The sequence below is a fragment of the Magallana gigas genome, chromosome 8, assembly GCF_963853765.1.
Source record: "Magallana gigas chromosome 8, xbMagGiga1.1, whole genome shotgun sequence".
In the NCBI taxonomy this organism is placed as follows: Eukaryota; Metazoa; Mollusca; class Bivalvia; order Ostreida; family Ostreidae; genus Magallana; species Magallana gigas.
The window spans coordinates 16,855,477-16,875,330 of NC_088860.1; the positions used below are offsets into that span (position 1 = coordinate 16,855,477).

General features: G+C 32.9%; 2 protein-coding genes across 5 annotated transcripts; one reads left to right on the forward strand and one right to left on the reverse strand.

Moving 5' to 3' along the window:
- The first annotated feature begins 173 nt into the window (after nt 1-173).
- Nucleotides 174-11,452, forward strand: LOC105338718 (lysosome-associated membrane glycoprotein 1). 4 transcript variants are annotated; one of them, XM_066070426.1, is made up of 11 exons: nt 174-271; nt 381-475; nt 2,307-2,621; nt 3,611-3,799; nt 4,855-5,237; nt 5,700-5,910; nt 6,648-6,812; nt 7,774-7,919; nt 8,329-8,590; nt 9,878-10,060; nt 10,271-11,452. In XM_066070426.1, the coding sequence occupies exons 2-11, from the start codon at nt 439-441 to the stop codon at nt 10,414-10,416; spliced, it is 2,037 nt and encodes a 678-aa protein (XP_065926498.1). In that variant the 5' UTR covers nt 174-271; nt 381-438; the 3' UTR covers nt 10,417-11,452. The 4 variants fall into 4 exon arrangements, with proteins under 4 accessions (XP_065926498.1, XP_065926500.1, XP_065926499.1 ...); XM_066070427.1 differs by having other exon boundaries at nt 181-234; XM_066070428.1 differs by lacking the exons at nt 2,307-2,621; nt 3,611-3,799.
- Nucleotides 11,453-13,313: 1,861 nt separating this feature from the next.
- LOC105338717 (dehydrogenase/reductase SDR family member 12) lies at nt 13,314-19,462 on the reverse strand. Its single transcript, XM_011443941.4, has 9 exons — nt 19,240-19,462; nt 18,531-18,664; nt 17,608-17,690; nt 17,060-17,155; nt 16,894-16,975; nt 16,581-16,642; nt 15,950-16,148; nt 14,059-14,196; nt 13,314-13,433 (listed from the first exon to the last, which is right to left on the reverse strand). The coding sequence occupies exons 1-9, from the start codon at nt 19,293-19,295 to the stop codon at nt 13,321-13,323; spliced, it is 963 nt and encodes a 320-aa protein (XP_011442243.3). The 5' UTR covers nt 19,296-19,462; the 3' UTR covers nt 13,314-13,320.
- Nucleotides 19,463-19,854: the final 392 nt, after the last annotated feature.

Here is a 19,854-nt window from a genome sequence, read left to right on the forward strand (position 1 = left end):
GCCATGGTAATTAAATCCGGTTTTTAAAAATATACACATATGCGAAAATTCTTTATGCAGTAGAATGATATTTTATATCTATTAAATATTAGTACGTGATAAATTTAAGTCAATTTGATAAGATATAGCATCATACTTGTAGTAAAAATGGGGTATTGCATTATCTTGTGTAATCTATATTTACCCTGTCCCTTCACGTGACTTTTTTGCTCATATGATCCAGTTAGTGGGAAGGTGAATATTTCTTGTTTTTTCTCGTCGTTTTTGCGCTGTAAGTGGAATGAAATCTTAATTTATCGTATATTAGCATGTCTTACTAGCATTCTGATGTGGAATTGATTAATTTTATGTGTATGTATATTTTTTGAAATTGTTTTAAGGAGCACCTGACAAGGACGGTTCATTAGTCACAAGATAGTATCAGATCAACAGGGCAAAATGAAGACGAATTTCATCGGAGCTGTGGTTTTATGTGGTAAATATGGCCTTTATTTCAGTTTTGTTTTGAAAAGTTGTAAGTGTGTTAAGATCCACAGTCTGCATATACAATGTATCACTATCTTGAAATGTTTTATAGTTCATTTATTGTTACATAAACAGTAAGTCTTGAAGATATTCTTTGTAAACCATGGTTTAGATGTTCACAAGTTCCTTCAAACTGGTTGATGATAGTGGGAACTGCTGTGAGTCCCCTCGTTTTTAGTCTTAAGATTTAAAATGCACCGTGATCACCCACAACTTGTAATTTTTAAAATGTTTTAATCAATCATTGTTTTCTATAACAGTGTACAACATTTTTTTTTTATTTTTCATGTTGCAAGAGTAGAAAGAAAGAGTAATCAAATATGCAACAAAAATATATGGCTGACAGAAATAGAACATTGACACAATGCAACTCTAGTCTAGGGCTGATTATTATATGCCACTATTAAACTACACAGGCTGATGTCCACATGCAGTCATTAAAGCCCCAACGACCACAAAAGCCTTTTTACATGTATTTCATTATTAATGCAAATTAAAACAATACAGATGGATAGATTACCTGTACAATGACAAAAGATATTTCGATCTTTTTCAGAGGTCAGTCAGTAAAAACCAGTGTTTCTGCATCTGTATAGAAAATATAACCTTTTTCTTATTGCTTCATGAATTATCCAAAAACACCAATTAAAGCCCTGGGACCTTTGGCTCTCTAGCTGATATTAGTTTTTTAAGCTGATGCAGAATGAGGGAGGTATGGAGAGGGTGGGGTATTTCCTGACAAAGGGAAATAACTTTCAAGAATTTGAAGCAGAAAAATGTACCAGTTAATTTTTACTTTTTGCAGATGGTGGATTGAGTACCGGTACTCAGAATTATGTATAAAAATCTTGCTTTAAAAATTTATGTTGCATTCACATTGTTTGGCTAATAAAACCTGAAAAAATAGATAGGTTAAATGATAGTACACGTCATGAAATCAGAGAAAAATCAAATTGAAGGAAATTGGAATCACACTATCAAAAGATTATACAACTGACAGTTTCTGACCCTAAAATTGAAATTTTGAAATATGTGTTTTTTTGAATACCTATTAATAATTTTACAGAATTTGTACTTCTATTTCACACATGCATATGAAAATAACATTTGTTCTTTTAATAATATGTGTTGAAGTAACACCAGTGACCATGCATGACCATATATTTTAAGATTTATATAATGCAGTAAATTTTGTATGAATTTTACAATTGAAATGTGTATTTAAAGTTAAGATTTTACAGGTTAAAGTATCGAAAAAGCATGTGTTAATATGATGCTTATGCATTCATACCTACTTACTTTCTTAGCTCAGTCTTCGTGCCTAGAGCACAAGGCCTTAAGTTCACAGAGGACCTCCATTTCTGTGCTTATAACTTTATAGGTGTGATTATTTTAACAGAAATTTTGGTGATTTTGATATAGATTACACATGTATGTTGACTTTGTTTCAGATTTCCATGGTCACTGAAAGTAATTTGTGAATTCATTAATACATTAATACATGTTTGTATAAATGGTGGTACAATTTCATGATGCAATATATTGCAGGAGTTGAAAAATCAGCATTTAGCAAACCTTTGCAATTTTGAAATTATTCCAAACTTTAAATTTAATTAAGATTTATCAATACATGTAATTGCTTTAAGAAGTAGTGTTTGTTCATTGCATTGCCAAAAGATAAATTAAATGAGATACCAGTATGTGATTTATTTATGAAATGAATTTAAAAATCACTATGTGATATGTATATTTTTTAACAAACACTTCTTATTCTAACTAAGCCTTGATATCGCTGACACACGGAATAGAATATCAATACCAGTATGACAACAACAAAACATGTATTGAGGTCAAGACAGATGTAGAGTTTACTCTGACCAACGGGAATGAAACAATCAAGTTTGATGGAAAAGATTTCAATGTGACAAGTGGGGATTGTGCATCATCAGGTGAAGCAATTGCTTCTTTAATGTTAACAAATGTCAAAAAGGACTCCTTGTCCATAATATTTCAATATGATGCACAAAATCAAGCTACGATGGATGTGAGATTTACCTTTGCTCCCTTTGAGTACTTCCCAGAGACACAACCTAAAGGTAAGTATACTGTAGTCTGTTTATGGATTATATGACCATGCAGTACCTATTTGACTGTAGAATGATTAGGTGGAGTCAATTAAACCATCAAATGTAGTGTAGAAATGTTTAAAATTCCAATGCTTTCAGTAGTAGGAATTTTCTTTCAAGATCTACAAAATGAATTAAGAGTGTCATTATGATGCTATGGATCCATACAACATCATTTTAAATTGACTTTATAAATCATTTCCCATATTTTTTTGCTTGAAAACATTTTCTTGACATTTCATTTGAAATCTTACATGCATGAAAAGTGATCTGGATATCTGCATTCAGTTTGATATCAATTTGAAGTAAAGTTTAAAAAACATACTGGCTTTCTGGATATATTTGAATGCTCAGATTAAGAGAAAAAAATCCTCTGAAATACATTTATAAAATAGGTATGGATTTTCTTGATATTTCATTGAAAATGACAGTTTAAAAAACAATATTTCATGGTATTTTAAACTACCTAAACATTGATCTGAGATTCACCTTATGTAATCAAACTAATGTTAAGCATTCTTAGACATTTTAGAAGAATTCATATCTCAAATTTCATAGATATGTAGCCTTCCTTCACTTACATGACCTTAAAATTTGATCATATTTTGGATAGAACCATTTTAAGAAGAGCTTGGACTTTGGGTAGTTGTGTCGAACAGCAATGTGACGTATGCCTGTATATTTCAGTGTCGGTCACTCTGCCATGGCTCTCTGAAATCAACAAGATTTGTCTGGCTTTTGAGCTAAGACTACGCAATGGGTGCATATTTCGCTTGAAACCGCGTCATTTTTAACTTGTTTTGACACAAGAACTAGATAGCTACGTCCTACCGAAAGTCCAAGGCCTTGTTAAAATGGTTCTATATTGTATCCATATTGATATCTTTAGGTGCTCAAATTACAAGATTTAATTAGATTTGTACTTAACATTTCTATCAAACATGCTTTGCTAATTGTAGACCAGATCCAGATGATAGATAATGGAGACCTAATTTTGGGAGAGAAGACACGATTGTTCAAATGCAATTCTTCTCAGAGAATAACTCTGAATGGAAAACTAGAGGATACAATATATACCATGTACATGGACATGTCCAACACCCAGATACAGGCCTTTGATATAGTGGATGGAAACCTCAGCTCTAATGGTTAGGTGTTTTGAATCCAGTGCCATTCCCCTTGGCATTCCTTCCCTGAGGTCCGCCAACACCAGCAGTTCTCCAGCACACGCTTAAAACTGTCACATACAGAGCTTACTCCCTTGCAGTGCACATATCTATATACCATCAACTAATGAAGACTGAGAGTTCTCTATGTTAAAGGGATGGGGTTGAATATACCGTGAACCACCTTTAATTATAATGATTTAATTTAATGAATAAGGGGTTTAGGGTAACTAATTTTTGTGACCAAGCATATGTTACAGTAGATAATTTAATTTGTACGAATATAAGAGATGAAAGGGACTGTAAATGATATAAGGGATATTGTGAATATTTGGCAATTTTCTTGCATTCAAATAAAATTTGGTTTACAGTAATCTGATAGTAGACCCAGCAATATAAAGTCCTCATTTTAGATACCTCAGTCTACAAAATACTGGTTTATTCTACTGACCGGTATATTTTGAACAAGCAACATTTATGTGTTATGATTTCACTATAATTCCTGATTTAAAATGACTGTATCATTTGTACTGCACAGTCAGCTGTTTTCAAAGACAGATTACCAGTATTTATGTTGAGTATAAGAGGACCTAGCTGTTCATGTGTGATTCTGAGGCATCCTTTGCTCCAGTGTTAAGCTTTGAAAAAAAAGAAAAAAAGATTTCATTGTCAATCCCAGATTGGGTAAATGCTATATACATGTAAAACTCTTTGATATGGTGTAAACAATCAAACATGCAACATAAAACCCTGTTCAAGCATTTACGTAGTTCAAAATTATGTACTCGTTTTAATCTGTTATCAATGGTAATAAATTGAATTGTTGTTGAATTTGTTATATATGATTTCATATTAAACCTAATACATGATGTGTAGATTAAAGATGTGTATGTTTTTGTTTGAAAAACCCACATCTGTTTGTTTATTTATGGGTAGTTGCTCTATAAAGGCTGTGTTGAACATATTCCTTCATTTCAGTATACAACAACCCACGTAAAAGCATCTATAATATTATAATACCTATCTTTTGTTTACAGTGTTTGTGTGTAGTGCTGACCAGATGACAACAACGGCACAGAATGTATCAACAGAACAAGTCACCACAGCAACAAGTAGTGGCACCACTGAAGCAACAACAGCCACCACTGAAGCAACAACAGCCACTACAAATGTGACTGCTCAGACAACGCCTACCACACCAAACGCCACGTCGGAAGCTCCCACCACGAACTCCACAATGGAACCTACTACCAAGGCGAACACCACGTCGGAGGGTCCTACCACCGCTCCCACTACAGCCCCAACCACCGCGGCACCAACACCGATGCCACCGAAGTCCACCTACAAGGTGATGGCGGGTGGTAAGACGTGTCTCATAATGGAGGGGAGCTTTCGAATGATGGTTACTATAAATAAAACGGTAAGATGTTACTTTTGTAAAGAGGATTTTTTTATTTTCCTTCTAAAACAGATTGAATTTTTCTTTTTATTTGTGTGTAGCATAGTAAGGTGGAAGTGTTAGTTTGATTTTATTAACAATAGACAGCTAAGGATATTTTATTGTATTTGAAATTTTCAAAAAAATCAAAACACAGAATCTCCCATGATATTAATGAATATTAAATTCACAATCGGTCATATTTGTAAAATATTTTTTATTTTGAAATGCTCATCAGAATTAAGGAAAATTGTTTACTGTATCTATATAAATCAGTTCTATGATTCTATCTGAATGTGCCATCTTTGCACTTGAAATGTTATTTGTAAAATAAGTTCATGTAGTAGATATGACCCATTTCATAATGATTGATTTGTAATTAAAGAGCAATGAAACTGCCAGTGATCATTGAAATAAATTAAGACATTTACTTGTCCATTTCAGACCATAATTGTCGATGTACCATCGAAAGAGGAAGTTAATGTCACAGGAATGTGTGCCAGTGGAAATGAAACAGAGTCCAGTATTACCATCACCCCCAAATCAGGCCCACTTAAATCATTGACCTTTGACTTTAAGATCAACAAGAACAAGGACATGGCTGACAAATCAGAGTTGGTGTCAATGAATGCAGAGGTCATGGTCGACGGTAAAGGTAAGTCATTTTGGGTGTTTAGATGTCTTTAAAACAACTATTTGCATTATAAACCAAACAATTACGAGATGTGTGTATAGATACTATTGCACACATATGCAGAGAAAAACAAAATCCTAATGCCAGTTAAGTGATACTAAGTCTAGTTGAAAAGCAATTTTGAAATGTCAACGCTGAATTACGAAAGAAATATATAAAGAGTTTTTATTACCAAAAACCAAGTGTTTTTAAGCTAGCTAAACTTTTAAGTGTTAACAATACAAAGGAACTCAATAATTTAGGAAAATACTTGTTTAGCGCTTTCAAAATGAGAGCATTGTAATAATACTACAGTTTAATTAAGCTAATTATCATACATTTATGTCTATTCATATTTTAAGATATGTACATGATTATATTGCCTTAATATGTCCACTCACTTACTGCACATTGAACATTTTTATATAATTTTATATGTATTATAATTTGTATTCCGATGAGTTGTAAAGCTCAAGGATAATAAATTGAATTGAACAATTAATTAAAATCAGATGTTCTAAATGTCTTAGTGAAGATTTGACTTTGCATTCTCTTTTGTAATGAAAAATCTTTAATCTTTGTTTTAAAAAGAGTATTTATAATTGTGTCATATCCAAATTTGTAAAAATATATTTATTCAAAATTTGTCAGTGTTTTTTTTTTATCTATTTTTATTAAAGATTTTAAAAATCTTTATTATCTTATTTCTTTATTTTCAGTTGAACCAATATCAGCGAACAAAACTCTACTAGTATTGTCCAATCCCAAGTTGTTTTACAAATGTGATGTTGGAAGTAATTTCACGGCCGACAAAGTGATCTTCAAATATGAACAACTGAAAGTTCAAGCTTTTAATGTGGAAAATGAAAAATTTGCTGAAAATGGTAACTTCTTCTTAGCTTACTCTTAATTCATCAGAATATTTTTCCTGTGTCTTCTCTTCTCTCTCTCTGTTTTAGCTCACTAGAGCTGAAAACATAAATTAGTTTAAAAATTCTATTTTTCAGCTGCCAGTTAACCTGTATAAACTTTTATTTTATGTAATGTTTGAAGAACCATTCTACCAAAATATCCACACCATAGGGAAAGCACTTTTTAGTTTGATCAAATGAAAGAATAGGCCTTCTTTCAAAAAAAAGATTATTAATAATGAAAATCGATAGTGATGTTGTGGCAAGTTTTTTTCTAAAGGACCCCAAAAGCCAGTTATATAAAATCTGTACACATGTTTCCAAGTTTCTGTACAATATGGCATAATTAAATGTGACTAATTATCATCTATGATAGTCAGGATGGGGCATGGTGTTGGAGAAGATTCAAAATTTGTCATAAACATTAAAAGAAAAAAATGAAGACTATATTTAATTTGTTAAAATTTAGAAATTTCAGGTCTACTGATATCTTGACCATACATGTTAAATATGTTAAGGTATCAAAGGAAGGGGTGAATATATAAAAAAGGAATTCTTCAAAAAAAAATTGTGAAATTGAATGTAATAATGGAATTCATTTGAAATTCATGTTGGAAATAATCAATATGGTGGATTTTGGAAGAACATCTATATTGTTCAAAAAGTGAACACACTTGCTGAAGCTTAGATACTTTAAAGTTTGCCTTTATGTTTGATTATGATTCAAAGGCAGAATGTGGGCAAAATTAGTTTCTTTATAAGAAAATATTTATAGAAGGTTATCACAAAACCCACAACACATGTGAGCTATGTGGCCCATAGGCCTCTATTTTTTTTATTTTTTTTTGCATTAAAATGCATTCTTTATAATATGCTATGATGCTCTTTCTTTCAATTTGTTCTAAAATATATGTATATGCATAAATATTTTCAGGAGAAGACTGTTCAGAAGATGTGGGTCCTATCCCTGCACCCGGGAATATCCCAGTCAACATGTATGCTGTGACAGAGGGAAACAAGACTTGTATTGTATTTAAAGGATCAATGAAGTTCGTAATCCCTTATGTTGCAAAATCTGGGGTAAGTTTAATGTAGTCTACAATTAGTTTGATATTTAGCTTACCTCCAAAAACTGGGATAGGTTAGGCTATCCCCTCAGCATTACCAGTACATGTTAATGGATCAGTTATATATTCTAAATCACAATATACATTTATTGCTGGATGGTGAGGAAGATATGAAGATTTCTTCCCAAAGGAAATCATATTTGTTTATTATGCTGAATTACTGATGAAAATATATCATACATCAGGTTCTAATAAGGAAAAACATCATGAATGATTACTGTTTTCTTTCTATGCTAATTTCTCAGTTTTCAATAATTCAGATTTATTACCGTAAATAAAATTGGATATGACAGATGTAAATGGTAATAATTTTTTTTAACTTTGTTAAATACCTATGCATCATTTTCTTATATAAATTTTAGAATGCCACAGAACCTGTGGGTCTGCCTGAAAAATTCACAGTTTCCGGAAGCTGTAATTTTCTTTTGAATGGAGAAGTGTCTCAGAAAATGGAAGTAAAGTTCTACGAAGACTGGATTTTAACCATTTACTTTACTGATAGTGACAATAAAACAGACGTCCAGAACCAGTTGACAGCAGATAGTTCCGATAAGTACTACATCTCTCAGATTGAGTTGGAATATGAATACAACAGCAACCTTTTTGTAAAAGCTGATGAAAGCAGTAAGTTAAAACATTTTCGTCTCCTTGTATTTTGGCTGATGTTAGATTGGCCAGTCCGCTGTGAGATAGCAGTGCAAGATTTATCTGTCTAACACTGTGTACTTGACTAGTAGCTGTCAACCAACTTTTATTTGTGTTGAATTTATTTCATGATTTAAATCTGATAAACTTGTTCATGGCAACTAATGTTCACGACCAAACCTTATTCAGACCTGTGTTGCTATAACCCCCATATGGCAAGGACTAGTTAGTGGTGAGAAGTATTTGCGATGACAAGGCTCTTGCGAAAATTGCTTGCACCAAAATTAAAGTTGGTTTACAGTATTGTATGTACGATAATGCCATTACTCGCATAAAGTGCTACTTTAAAATGGTGAACAAACATGTACAATTCCGCATAGATAATTAAGTTAAAAAAAAAATGCAAAAGAACAAGAAATTTTATTGTTTGATTAAAATTTGGCATACTCTTTAGTTTTATCTAACAAAAAATTTTAAGTTGGACTTCTCTCTTTAACCTAATATTGTATAGAAGCATGTAGAAGGCTAAACCATAAAGGATTTTCAAACATACATGTATTACAGAATTTTAAAAAATATTTGAAATGGAAAGGATAATATCCATGAACATTTGAAAACGGTCCCTTTCTGCGAGTTGATTTTATCTTTAAATATTATTTAACATGATTCATATGGAGGTTTCTCGACATTCTAGTCGAAAAAGTTCAAAAATTCATATTATAAAAATATGCGTAATTCAAATTAGAAACTACGTATACATGTACTTGTCCTGCAAAATAACATATCATTGAAAACATCGACAAAATCAACTCCCGTCAGTTCTTCAGTACTTTGATTATACTATGAATATAAGAAAAAAACAATGCTTTTAATAATTTTAAAACAAAAGGGAATAAATGACACATCCTGGTTAGACACCTCCGGTGAAAACCGGTAGGGGACTAATAAAAAGAGAAAATTTGAAATTAATTTACTTGCCAATTTACTGTGGGCTGTATTTTACATCATTCTATAGATCTGAACCAGAGTTTTCAAATAATGTAAACAATATTTAAGTTTATGTTGACACTTGTCAATATATTTTGACTATGGTTAATTTAGCTATGGACTACAACATTGTATATTATATAATAACTTGAATAAGAGAAAAAACTGTGAGAATTAGAGACGAAGTATTGGTTCATTTAAAAACATGGCCAGTGAGTTTTGTAATCTTGATCTATACCTTTATGTTTTGATTTGACAAATGCTAACTTTTTTTTTTAGTTCTGGGAAAAAAAGCTAAGTTTACTGCTGCCAACCTCACTCTATGGGAAACAGGCAAAGACAAGAGTTACATGTGTAACAAAGAATCTACTATAAACCTCAGTAGTAAAGATGGATTTGAGCTGACTGTCAGTAAGGTTCAATACCAGGCATTCAAAAAAGGAAACTCAAATGACTTTGGAGGTACTATAATAATTTTTATTTCCTGATAATATACAAATGTATACCCGGGTATATAATTTATGAGATTTTTTAATTTTTTGATTTTGAGATTTTTTTCTTTCTTCATTTGTTCTTAATTTTTATGACATACGAAATAACAAATGCATATAGTGTTATGCAAGACATGGTAAACGGTCTTTGAATCATGTGAGTATATTTTTTGTTCAACAGACGCTAGTGAGTGTGCAGCGGATGAGGAGACAAATAGCATCGTACCAATTGCAGTGGGAGCCGCCCTTGCTGGACTCGTCATTATCGTACTAATTGCGTATTTGATTGGACGAAAGAGGAGCCGCGCGGGCTACGAGCAGGTCTAGAACTGATATTATGTAAACTAATTCTCAAGACTTTCCATGGACAAATGAATGTTTCTTTAAAATCATAAATCCAATCAGTGTTAATTAAAGTAATGACACCCAAAGTGGAGAATACGTTAAGCACTGTATAGTCACTGAAATCTGATATGTACTAGGGTGAGATTTTACTGTATATTATGCTAATGCACAATGAAAACATTCCATCAATAGAATATAATTATTGGATGTCAAAGTTGAAGGTTAAATTATTAATTGATTTCATATGAATCTGTACATATTTGTCAAGAAAAAAGAAAATTACAACAGAGAATAACTACATGTATGTTCACGCTTGAGTGATTTGTAGATATTTTCTTAAGAATTCTTTGACCTGGTTGCTTTCGTGGATTATTTTAGCAGAAGTCAAGACTTTTTTTTTAAAATGATGTAGACATCAGGACAATGGCAGGATACTAAGTAAATGTGATACAAGGTACAAGGATCAAATCTCCATTGATTCACTTGCGTACCTTGTTCTTTTTGTTCATATAAATGTCTTATACAGCGTATTGATATATACATGTATTTGTGTGGATGTGTGACTCCTTATATAATGTTAAGCAAGAAAGTTGTAAGAGTCTGTTGTTTTGTGAATTAAGCAATACAATTTTGTGAACAAATAAATGCTTTGGATACTTCTCCATTTATCCAGCAACAAACACTGTTAATTCAAAATCAGTAGTGTAATGGGTTAATTAGCTTTGATTTAGATTTAAAGATGTGCTTGTTTTAAGGCGGCAAGGCTCTCATCTTTTTTGTGTATGCTTGAGAGTTGTTGGATGTTGTGAGCTACACATATAGTCGTAATTTAATCATGTGAGAGATTTCATCTAGTTTTCATGTTTGATATATAGTCACTGTTTGAATTTCTTTGACAACTTAATTCTGTAAGCAAATGAACTTGATAGAATTGCATCTTTTCACAATGCTTGCATGTTTATTTCAGACATACTGAAGAGTCTCCAGTTCTTTCGCAGAATTAAATTCTAGCTTACTCGCACAAATAACGGTAAATTAATGTTTTATTTTTTTGTTCAACTATGTATGAATGGTGAGAATCCATTCACAATTAAAACAAATAGTTGAGATGATAAAAACCTCAACAGCATTATACTAACGTTTAAGTATAGCTTAGAGAATTGGTAGAATTTTTTGTTAAAAGCTTTTTTGTTGCTTAAAATATTACAATATTTGAATTAAATAATACCTGGGACTGGTGCACCTGTTCTTGTTAGATTTCATTCAACTGTCAAATAATAAGTGCTATTCATCATCTTGTGGTTTTTCTTTTCTCTTCTGTGATCGTTTTTGTAGAAATTCTGAGCAAGTCATTTGAAATAAAATATTTTTGATGAACATTTTGTTTATATTCAGTATTATTTATTGATATGTATTGAACATCAAAAATGCAAAATTTTAATTCCAAAAGTGTTTGATATGTGCCAGGTAGCTTATTCAGTTGGTAGAGAACCTGACTAGAGATTAAGGGGCCTGGGTTTGAATCCTCATCTGGTCTGTCATTATTTCTCCCATTCCCTTACATTTGGTGCCAACCCCCTGGCACTGACAGGTTAACTCCTGCCAGGGGAAAGGGCCTTGGGATGGTGATTTTCAAGGGTGGAGATCATTTCAGGGGGAAGGAATGCGACAGTCAGACCTGTCCGAATTCTAGGGCAAGATAAGGTAAAGCATCTGACTAGACAGTCAGGGGGCCCAGGTTGGAATTCCAGTCTGGTCCAGCATCATTTCTCTTGTCCTGTTACATGTACATATTTAACAAAAGGATGAACCAGTCACAGAAAACTTTTATATTTTATGTGTACACTATGCAATCCTGGGAGCTTTCATAAAAACCTGAAAATTACCGGTACTACAAGACTGCATTGTAAAGGAGAGATGAGAACTTTCGTTTTTTTTTTCTTAAAAAAACATGAATAAATCTTTTAATGGCCAGTCTGTGATACAAAATATCTCTGGTCTAAGACAACTACAGACTGAAAACTTGATATTAGGACCTTGAAGTAAGAGATGAAGGACTTGATCTGAACATGACTACAGGGCTTTCAATCATGTGATTTCATGTTTTGTGTGCAATTATGAACATAGCAGAGTACATTACAAGTCGCTTTATATGACAATGTGTCAAGGTTCATTTGTTGTCATGTGTTTCTTAATGTCATGTGATTTAATCCAGTGGTTCTTAAATAGCTTATGCAGTGTTAATAATTTAATCTCTAATAACAACTATTAATCTTAATTATATTAGGATGATGACCGATCAAAGACAAAAATCAGGTACTGGTATGAAAATAAATTTAATGAACATAATATGTCTTGCACTTCACAATACAACATGAATATAATGGACTCTGCTGACATACATTAATACACTATAATCAATACATGCATGATTAGAAACACTTTATTTTTATATATCAAGTAGATATTGCACATACAGGTACATCTGTACCTGAAAAAGTGTAAAGTTTTATGAGCTCTGGCTTGTTATGTACAACATTACCGGTAATCAATAAATAAATATAAAATAAGGGGAATGTTAATGCTCCTCTCTAACCACAAGTGTTTACATTATAGATATTAAAGTTAAACTATTTGTACAACCATTTATCTCTTATCTCTGTTCATCTTTGTTCATTAAAACATGTGCTGTCAGTCTGTCTGCACCAGTAAGTAAAAGCCAATTGCTCAGTAACATTTAAATGCACCAGGATACAGAAACATGTAAGCACTTTCCCCCAATCAGTTTATCTTTAGGTGAATGCCTCATTAGGTTTGAACTGAACACATCTGAAGCACTGATACGACTACTATAGACTATGGGACTATTTGTTTTAACATGAAAGTTCATTCCTTGAACTGTTGGGCAATTTGGTCTAGCTGGGTCATAAGCTGGGCACATTCCTGGGGGGTGGACTTGGACCAGGCCAGAGGCAGGTGTGTTGCTACTGGGGTCCGATCTACAGAGTAAAAAATACAGGCATTTTATTACCCTTCATATAAAATCAAATTAGCTTTAAGGTCACTTGTCTGGAGTCAATGTTTTTAAATGCTGAGACAACAGGTCACATGAGTTAACCATCATGTGGGCATTCAACCTCATCGCCAGGGTCACAGTCCATATGATGTTTGTGTATCTTAAGTGTTGGAATGCACTGTAAACAGTTAGATGATTATGTAAAAATTGTCCTTTAAACCTGCTCAGTGGCTGCTTGTCAACAGATGATACATGGATTTATTAATAGCACACTACTGCAGTGTAGCTTTATCCATATTGTGACAAAACCTTGTAGTGTTGTGGTTAACTGCCACTTATATAGATATCTACAGTATGATGAAATAGTGGAAAACCCAACCCATGATTAAATAAATTTATATTTGTAAGAACATGTAGTATCTATAATTTTGTGGCGAATCATTCATAGTCAGGTGATTTCTGATTGCTCAGTTGAACTTGTATTCAAAATTTTTATTTAAATGACAACTTATACGCTGTAACTTTCCCAATGATAAAGAATCTAAAATGTTGCTGACCAAAAGATTGAGCACATAGAAGCTGTAATGTGTTGGAGGACAAGCTAATACCTTGATAAAACAGCCCACTGGGGTGTGACAGTGCTGCAGCAGACAGGGCAAGCCAGACGACTGTGTCCGCCCCCTCATCTGCCGACCGCAGGCGAGTCTTCATCTTCTCATAAAAACTGGGCATAGCTGACCGCACCGCTGCTCAAAATAGAAGTTGGTAAATAATTAATGTAAATTTCTTGACAAGGATGTCACAAAGTCCAAATTATGAATTCAAAATATAAGTCAGTATACTGGTAGATATTTATCGACAAGGATGTCACAAAGTCTAAATATTATGAATATCAACGACCCTTGCATTGCTTTATTGATAACTTTTAGAACCTAACCTGTCACAAATATTATAGTACATGTAGAATATCATTATAACATTTTCCTTATCTTTTTTTTCTTTTTCTATTTTTCTTGGGGGGAGGGGGGGGGGGGGGAGCAAATTTCATCCATTTGGTGGCTAATCAAAATCCTTAACAGTACATGTATCATGAAATAAGTTATCTCTCTTTATTTGCACCAAAATATCCACAAAATAATTTTTCATGGAAAAAATTTAATCGGTATTTACCCATTTATTTGATTATAGCATGCGAAATTCAAAGAAATAAATACACAATATAAGTGAAATCATTTTTTGTATTATTGAAAACTCAAATACAAATGTAGGATCTGTTTGTCTTCAGACAAGTCCAGCTTTCTGGTACATTTAGTGATATCATACACAGTCATCAAAGTTTTTATTGTACACCTTTCAACATGCGCCTGAAGTTAAGCAAGAAATATCCTCATGCCCCCCCCCCCCCCCCCCCCCCCCCAAATTACTTGACAATCATGACAATACACATCATGAATGGCCCGCACAATATGCATTACCCATAATATTGTGATAAAGGGGCATAACTCCCAAAACATCACCATATCATAACTTCTAGCAAGTACCGTATGCACATCTACATGTACATACAGTTGAACTTCGGTATCTCGAACACCCATATCTTGAATACAATGGATATGTCAAAGAGATTTTTAGGTCCCAAACACTTAAACTTTTAGTATTTTACCCTTGATATATCGAATACTTGGATATCTTGATGTTTTTAACCAGTCCCATCTAGTTTAAGGTTTGACTGTGTATACTTTTGTCTCTAGTAACAACAAAATACAAATTTAAAAGTGCTAAAATTCTAGAAAATAATGGAACTGGAATTTCCTTGAAAGAAAGTTTTAGGGAATTCTGAGCAGTGATTTGAAAAAAAATATGCACTTTCTGCATTAGATAAATGGCCAAATTCTAGGTGCCGAATTCATGGAAAAATAAGGGAACCAAAATTTCTTGGTAATATGTACATATATGTAATCAAGTACAGTACACCTTTGGTAATATGTACATATATGTAATCAAGTACAGTACACCTTTGGTAATATGTACATCTGTACATTGTGTCTTTTTCCCTACAAAGTTTTGGGAAATTCTGTGTGCTGGTGGACTGACTGACAAGTAAAAAACAGTAGTGTTATACCTCGTCCTCCCACAAGAAGTTGTATATGATTTAATATCTATTTAGCCTACCTGATGCATAAAACATGTAAGGCTATAGTCACTGTAAATTCCTAATATTACGCGAGTACTTAGTTCTGTGATCCCGCTGTTTTGTATCAATTCGCGAGAATATAAAATTGCAAACATAGAACTTTTTTCCTTATTTCTTACTCTTCTCAACTCTCTCAAAAAAAGGGAGATTTTAAAAATCGGCGAAGGGTGCTTGTTGCGATTTTTCGCAGATATTAATTCATTGCGTTTAATTAGGAATTTACAGTATTGTTGTTACATCATAGCCTTCCTGGAATGCAATTCCCCTTTTACATTTATTTACAAAGTATCCAAATTTTAGCTCACCTGGTGTGTCTGCCCATCCTGGATGCATACTGGAGAAGTGCACCTTGGGATACTGTTTTGCATACTCTGCTGTCATGACAACCTGTTGACGCTTGTTTTGAGCATAAGCCATGGTGCCATCAAAAGGCTGCATCTTCTCAAACTGTAGATCATTGGTGTCTAATTTCTGGGTTAGCATTCCTCCAGAGGAAACAGTTATCTATCAAAATTATAAATTTTTCATACATTATTTATTATGATCTCACAGCAATCATAGCATTCATTTCTGATATATATGTGTTCCTTTTACTGTGAATATTCTTTTGTGCACTTTTCTTCATTGTATCCTTCAGCTATTAAGATTTGACAATAAGTTGTCAGCTATGTGCTGGTAATTGCTTTTATTTGAGAACCCAAGATATTACAGCTTTGATCATAAAAGCCTAGAAATTGGTCATGGCAATAATTCAGTTTTAAAGTCTTTCTCATATATTTAACCTTGTCTTTTAATTATTCAAGAATTCTTGCAATGGTTCATAGATTTATTCTAACTTGCTCTTTTCTTTACTGTACGAAATGTGTACAAATCTTCCTGTGTAGTCCATCACTTGAAACTTTTTCAACACCAAGATCAATTCAAAATTTAACTCACCACTCTAGGTTTCTCTCTCTCCGACAACAGAGGAATCAGTTCAGTAGTCAGGACATGGGTTCCTAATCAGGAAGAAAACAGTAGTCTTTAATGTACATTGGCCCTGGATATGTTTACTTTAAAAGCAGTTTCTGTGATATTTTGCCAAGCTAGGTACATGTATGAATGCTGAAGTTGTGTACCAGTATGTCTAAACTTTATCAAGATCACTTTTGCAAAACCATTACTAAATGTGTAGCTTAGAAGATATCCATTTACAAAAGATAACGATTTATAAAATGCTGTAAAAATGAATAATATGAAATCTTTTTACCGAGTGTATTTGTAGCAAAATTCTTTTCTAAACCATCCTCAGTAACTTCCCTTGTATTAACCATACAACCAGCATTGTTAATCTGAAAATTTAAGGAATGATATTTACTTAAGCAAACTATATCATGTTGAAAATGAGCCAAATATGTGTATCTTAAAAGCTTTACCAGGACATCAAGAACTTTTCCCGATTCTCTGAAGCTCTTGGCAAACTTAAATATATCTCTAGGCTTGGACATATCAAGTTGATGCAAATGCACATCCTGTAAAAAACATCATTAGAGTAATTACCGTAATTACTACAAGTTAATGAATCTCAGCTAATGTCTTTTGCAAATGTTAATGATGTTCTTAGAAGAATCAAAAAAGAAGAAAAGGTAACACAAATTCTACTATCCTCAAACAAAAGGAAAAAGAGAGACCCCCCCCCAAAAAAAAACAACCCCAAAACCTCAGGAGGTAGAAGATGGAGCAGGAGAGCAAAGAGGACACATTAGCAAGAGTACCATTAGCACATGGGGAGAATAGTAAAAAAGAGGAAACCCCCCAGAGACTGGAGGTTGGAAAAGGCAAACACAAATGTTGTAGGAAAGACAATATCAGAAGTAAAATTTCAGTCACATGTTAATGTAAATCTTCTTTACTTTGCTTGTAATGCCACTAAATATAAGTCTGTTTCTTGTTAAGCCTGCTGACTGTAATGACAAACACTCACCTGGTTGCCTGTCTGTGTGATGATTTCCTGTCTGGCCTCCTCTCCGCGAGTTACATCTCTACACACCATGTGTACAGTACCACCTAAAACCGTATTTACAGTTTAACATAACGTCAAACAAAAATTTAACAGTTTATAAGTTTTTGTGCATGGTGAATTGAAAGATTTTGTATGTGAGGAACTATAGCTCTAAGAAATGTCAACTCAAATGTTTCAACAGAGAATGAGATAGTGACCATTTCAAAAGGACCCACTTTGTGAAAGGACATAAGAATGAATTAAAGTATTTTTGAGGACTTTGCTTTGATTTTAATCTCTAACAAGGAAATTCATCTCAAGATAATTTCACATCTTTTATTTAACACTCTTTGGATGCAGTATCTGGCTAATAAGGCCGGGCAAGATCAAATAAAGATGATCTAAACAAGGATTTTTCACAGCAATCTGATTTGGCATTGACATTTGACATAAAAACTTGATTCAGTGTCACTACAGACCCCTTACATATAGCAGACTTTTAATAAAGTCTAAGCATGACTGGGCCAAGGAAAACTGAGTACTTTCTAGACAATGATTTTTCAGCTTAGACCATGACTTTTGACCTGGATACTTTGTTTAAGGTAACTGAACATCCCTTTCCTACTAACAATATTTTGATAAAGTGTAAGGATGATTAGGCCAAAGAGGATAAAAATAATAGTCCAAAACTATATTTCAAAGAGATCTGCTCTATGACCTTCGCCTTCCTAAAAACTTGGTTTGACCTTTCCCTTGATCACACACTTTACTCTTAAGTGATTGGTCATGGAGAAAAAAAATTATAACTATAAGCTCTGGACAAGTAATATTGGATGGACAGACATATAGACAAATGCATAGGCAGACTGATCACGGTTAGGACCTATGGCATCATGGTCTTTTACCTTTTTGGGCAATAGCAATAGCTGCACACTTTCCTATTCCGCTGTTTGCTCCAGTTATCATGAAGGCTCTGCCATTAACATTGACCTCGAGATCAGCACTATTGAAATTTTTTGAAGCTGATTGGAAACCACTTCTGAAAAACACATAATGATAATGTTATTTAAAACATACATACAATTATCTTATTAATGTAAGACTTGTAGATCTACAAGTCATCAGTTTTGGAAGAGATATAAATAACAGAGATTGGAAACTGATCGATAGCTTGCAAAATCTTGTGGTCCCTTATTGTAAAGTATTCCAAGTTTAAATCAGTATATCTTTCTAATAAACAAATATATCGAAATATAAACACAGAGACATATACATGATATATAACGTTATATGTCTCTGATCTTATTTTTCAATTTTTTGTTTCCAAACCTCTAAATCCTATGCACATTTTTCATAAAAACAATATACTTTTGATTTAAGATCAATTTACTAATATGTATTTCCCAAAGTAACATTTTTCAACAACAAAACACGATAATGTCGGAGTTGCCAGTCTCTGATATTTGTCAGCTTGAATCATTATATGCATGCATGATTCCACTTAAACAAATTATACTCTCGATATACACGTTTTGGCTTATTAGTACTTAAAAAAACACTGAAAATTATTATCCTTTTTTAAGAAAAAAAGAACATTCCGTTAGTTTTGCTTACTTTGTATATTCCCTGAGGCCTTTCACAAACCAAACACCTGATCGGTAGATAGACATTGTCAAAGCTGCACCAATTAAATAACTCGTTGATACTCTGGCAACTTTAAACTTTCGTTAGTTAGAAGTACTCTTCTTTTCATTAAACCATTAAACGTGTTACAGTCTATTGGAATTTGCGTGTTACACAAGTTACAACTGATGAGTGTTAACGAGTAAATTCGAGTTTCATGTGATATAGTTACGCAACATTTGGTATACCGAACCCGATAAAAATGATATGCATGCCAACATTTCTATCAGACTCGTAAGAGGTATTTTACGTGTCATTTTCTTGATTAGAAAATTTCAATTTACTTTTTCAAAGAAAAAAAAACGAAAAATGAAATAAGAAAGGCCTATTTTGCGCAACTGGACATTTTTTGTTAATACATGTATCATAATATTTCAAGTTAAATTGTGGGCGAATCATTAAACAATATTTGATTAATTTCTCGGTTGGAAAGGTCAAATTTTTTCATATAATTTATATCTTACTATATCAGTTAGAATACATAGTTAATCGAAACATCTTGATTTGTTGGTTTTTGTTTAAAAAAGAGAGGATTTCAAACAAGAA

Bases quoted from the DNA above. Each gene is read 5' to 3' on its own strand.
- LOC105338718 (XM_066070426.1), top strand. From the start codon at position 439: ATGAAGACGAATTTCATCGGAGCTGTGGTTTTATGTG. The intron at 476-2,306 runs GTAAATATGGCC...ATTCTAACTAAG, and splicing joins CGGAGCTGTGGTTTTATGTG to CCTTGATATCGCTGACACAC. The intron at 5,911-6,647 runs GTAAGTCATTTT...CTTTATTTTCAG, and splicing joins GGTCATGGTCGACGGTAAAG to TTGAACCAATATCAGCGAAC.
- LOC105338717 (XM_011443941.4), bottom strand. From the start codon at position 19,295: ATGTCTATCTACCGATCAGGTGTTTGGTTTGTGAAAGGCCTCAGGGAA. The intron at 17,156-17,607 runs GTGAGTGTTTGT...TGTTTTTTACAG, and splicing joins TCACACAGACAGGCAACCAG to GATGTGCATTTGCATCAACT. The intron at 13,434-14,058 runs GTATTAGCTTGT...TTTACTCTGTAG, and splicing joins CAGTGGGCTGTTTTATCAAG to ATCGGACCCCAGTAGCAACA.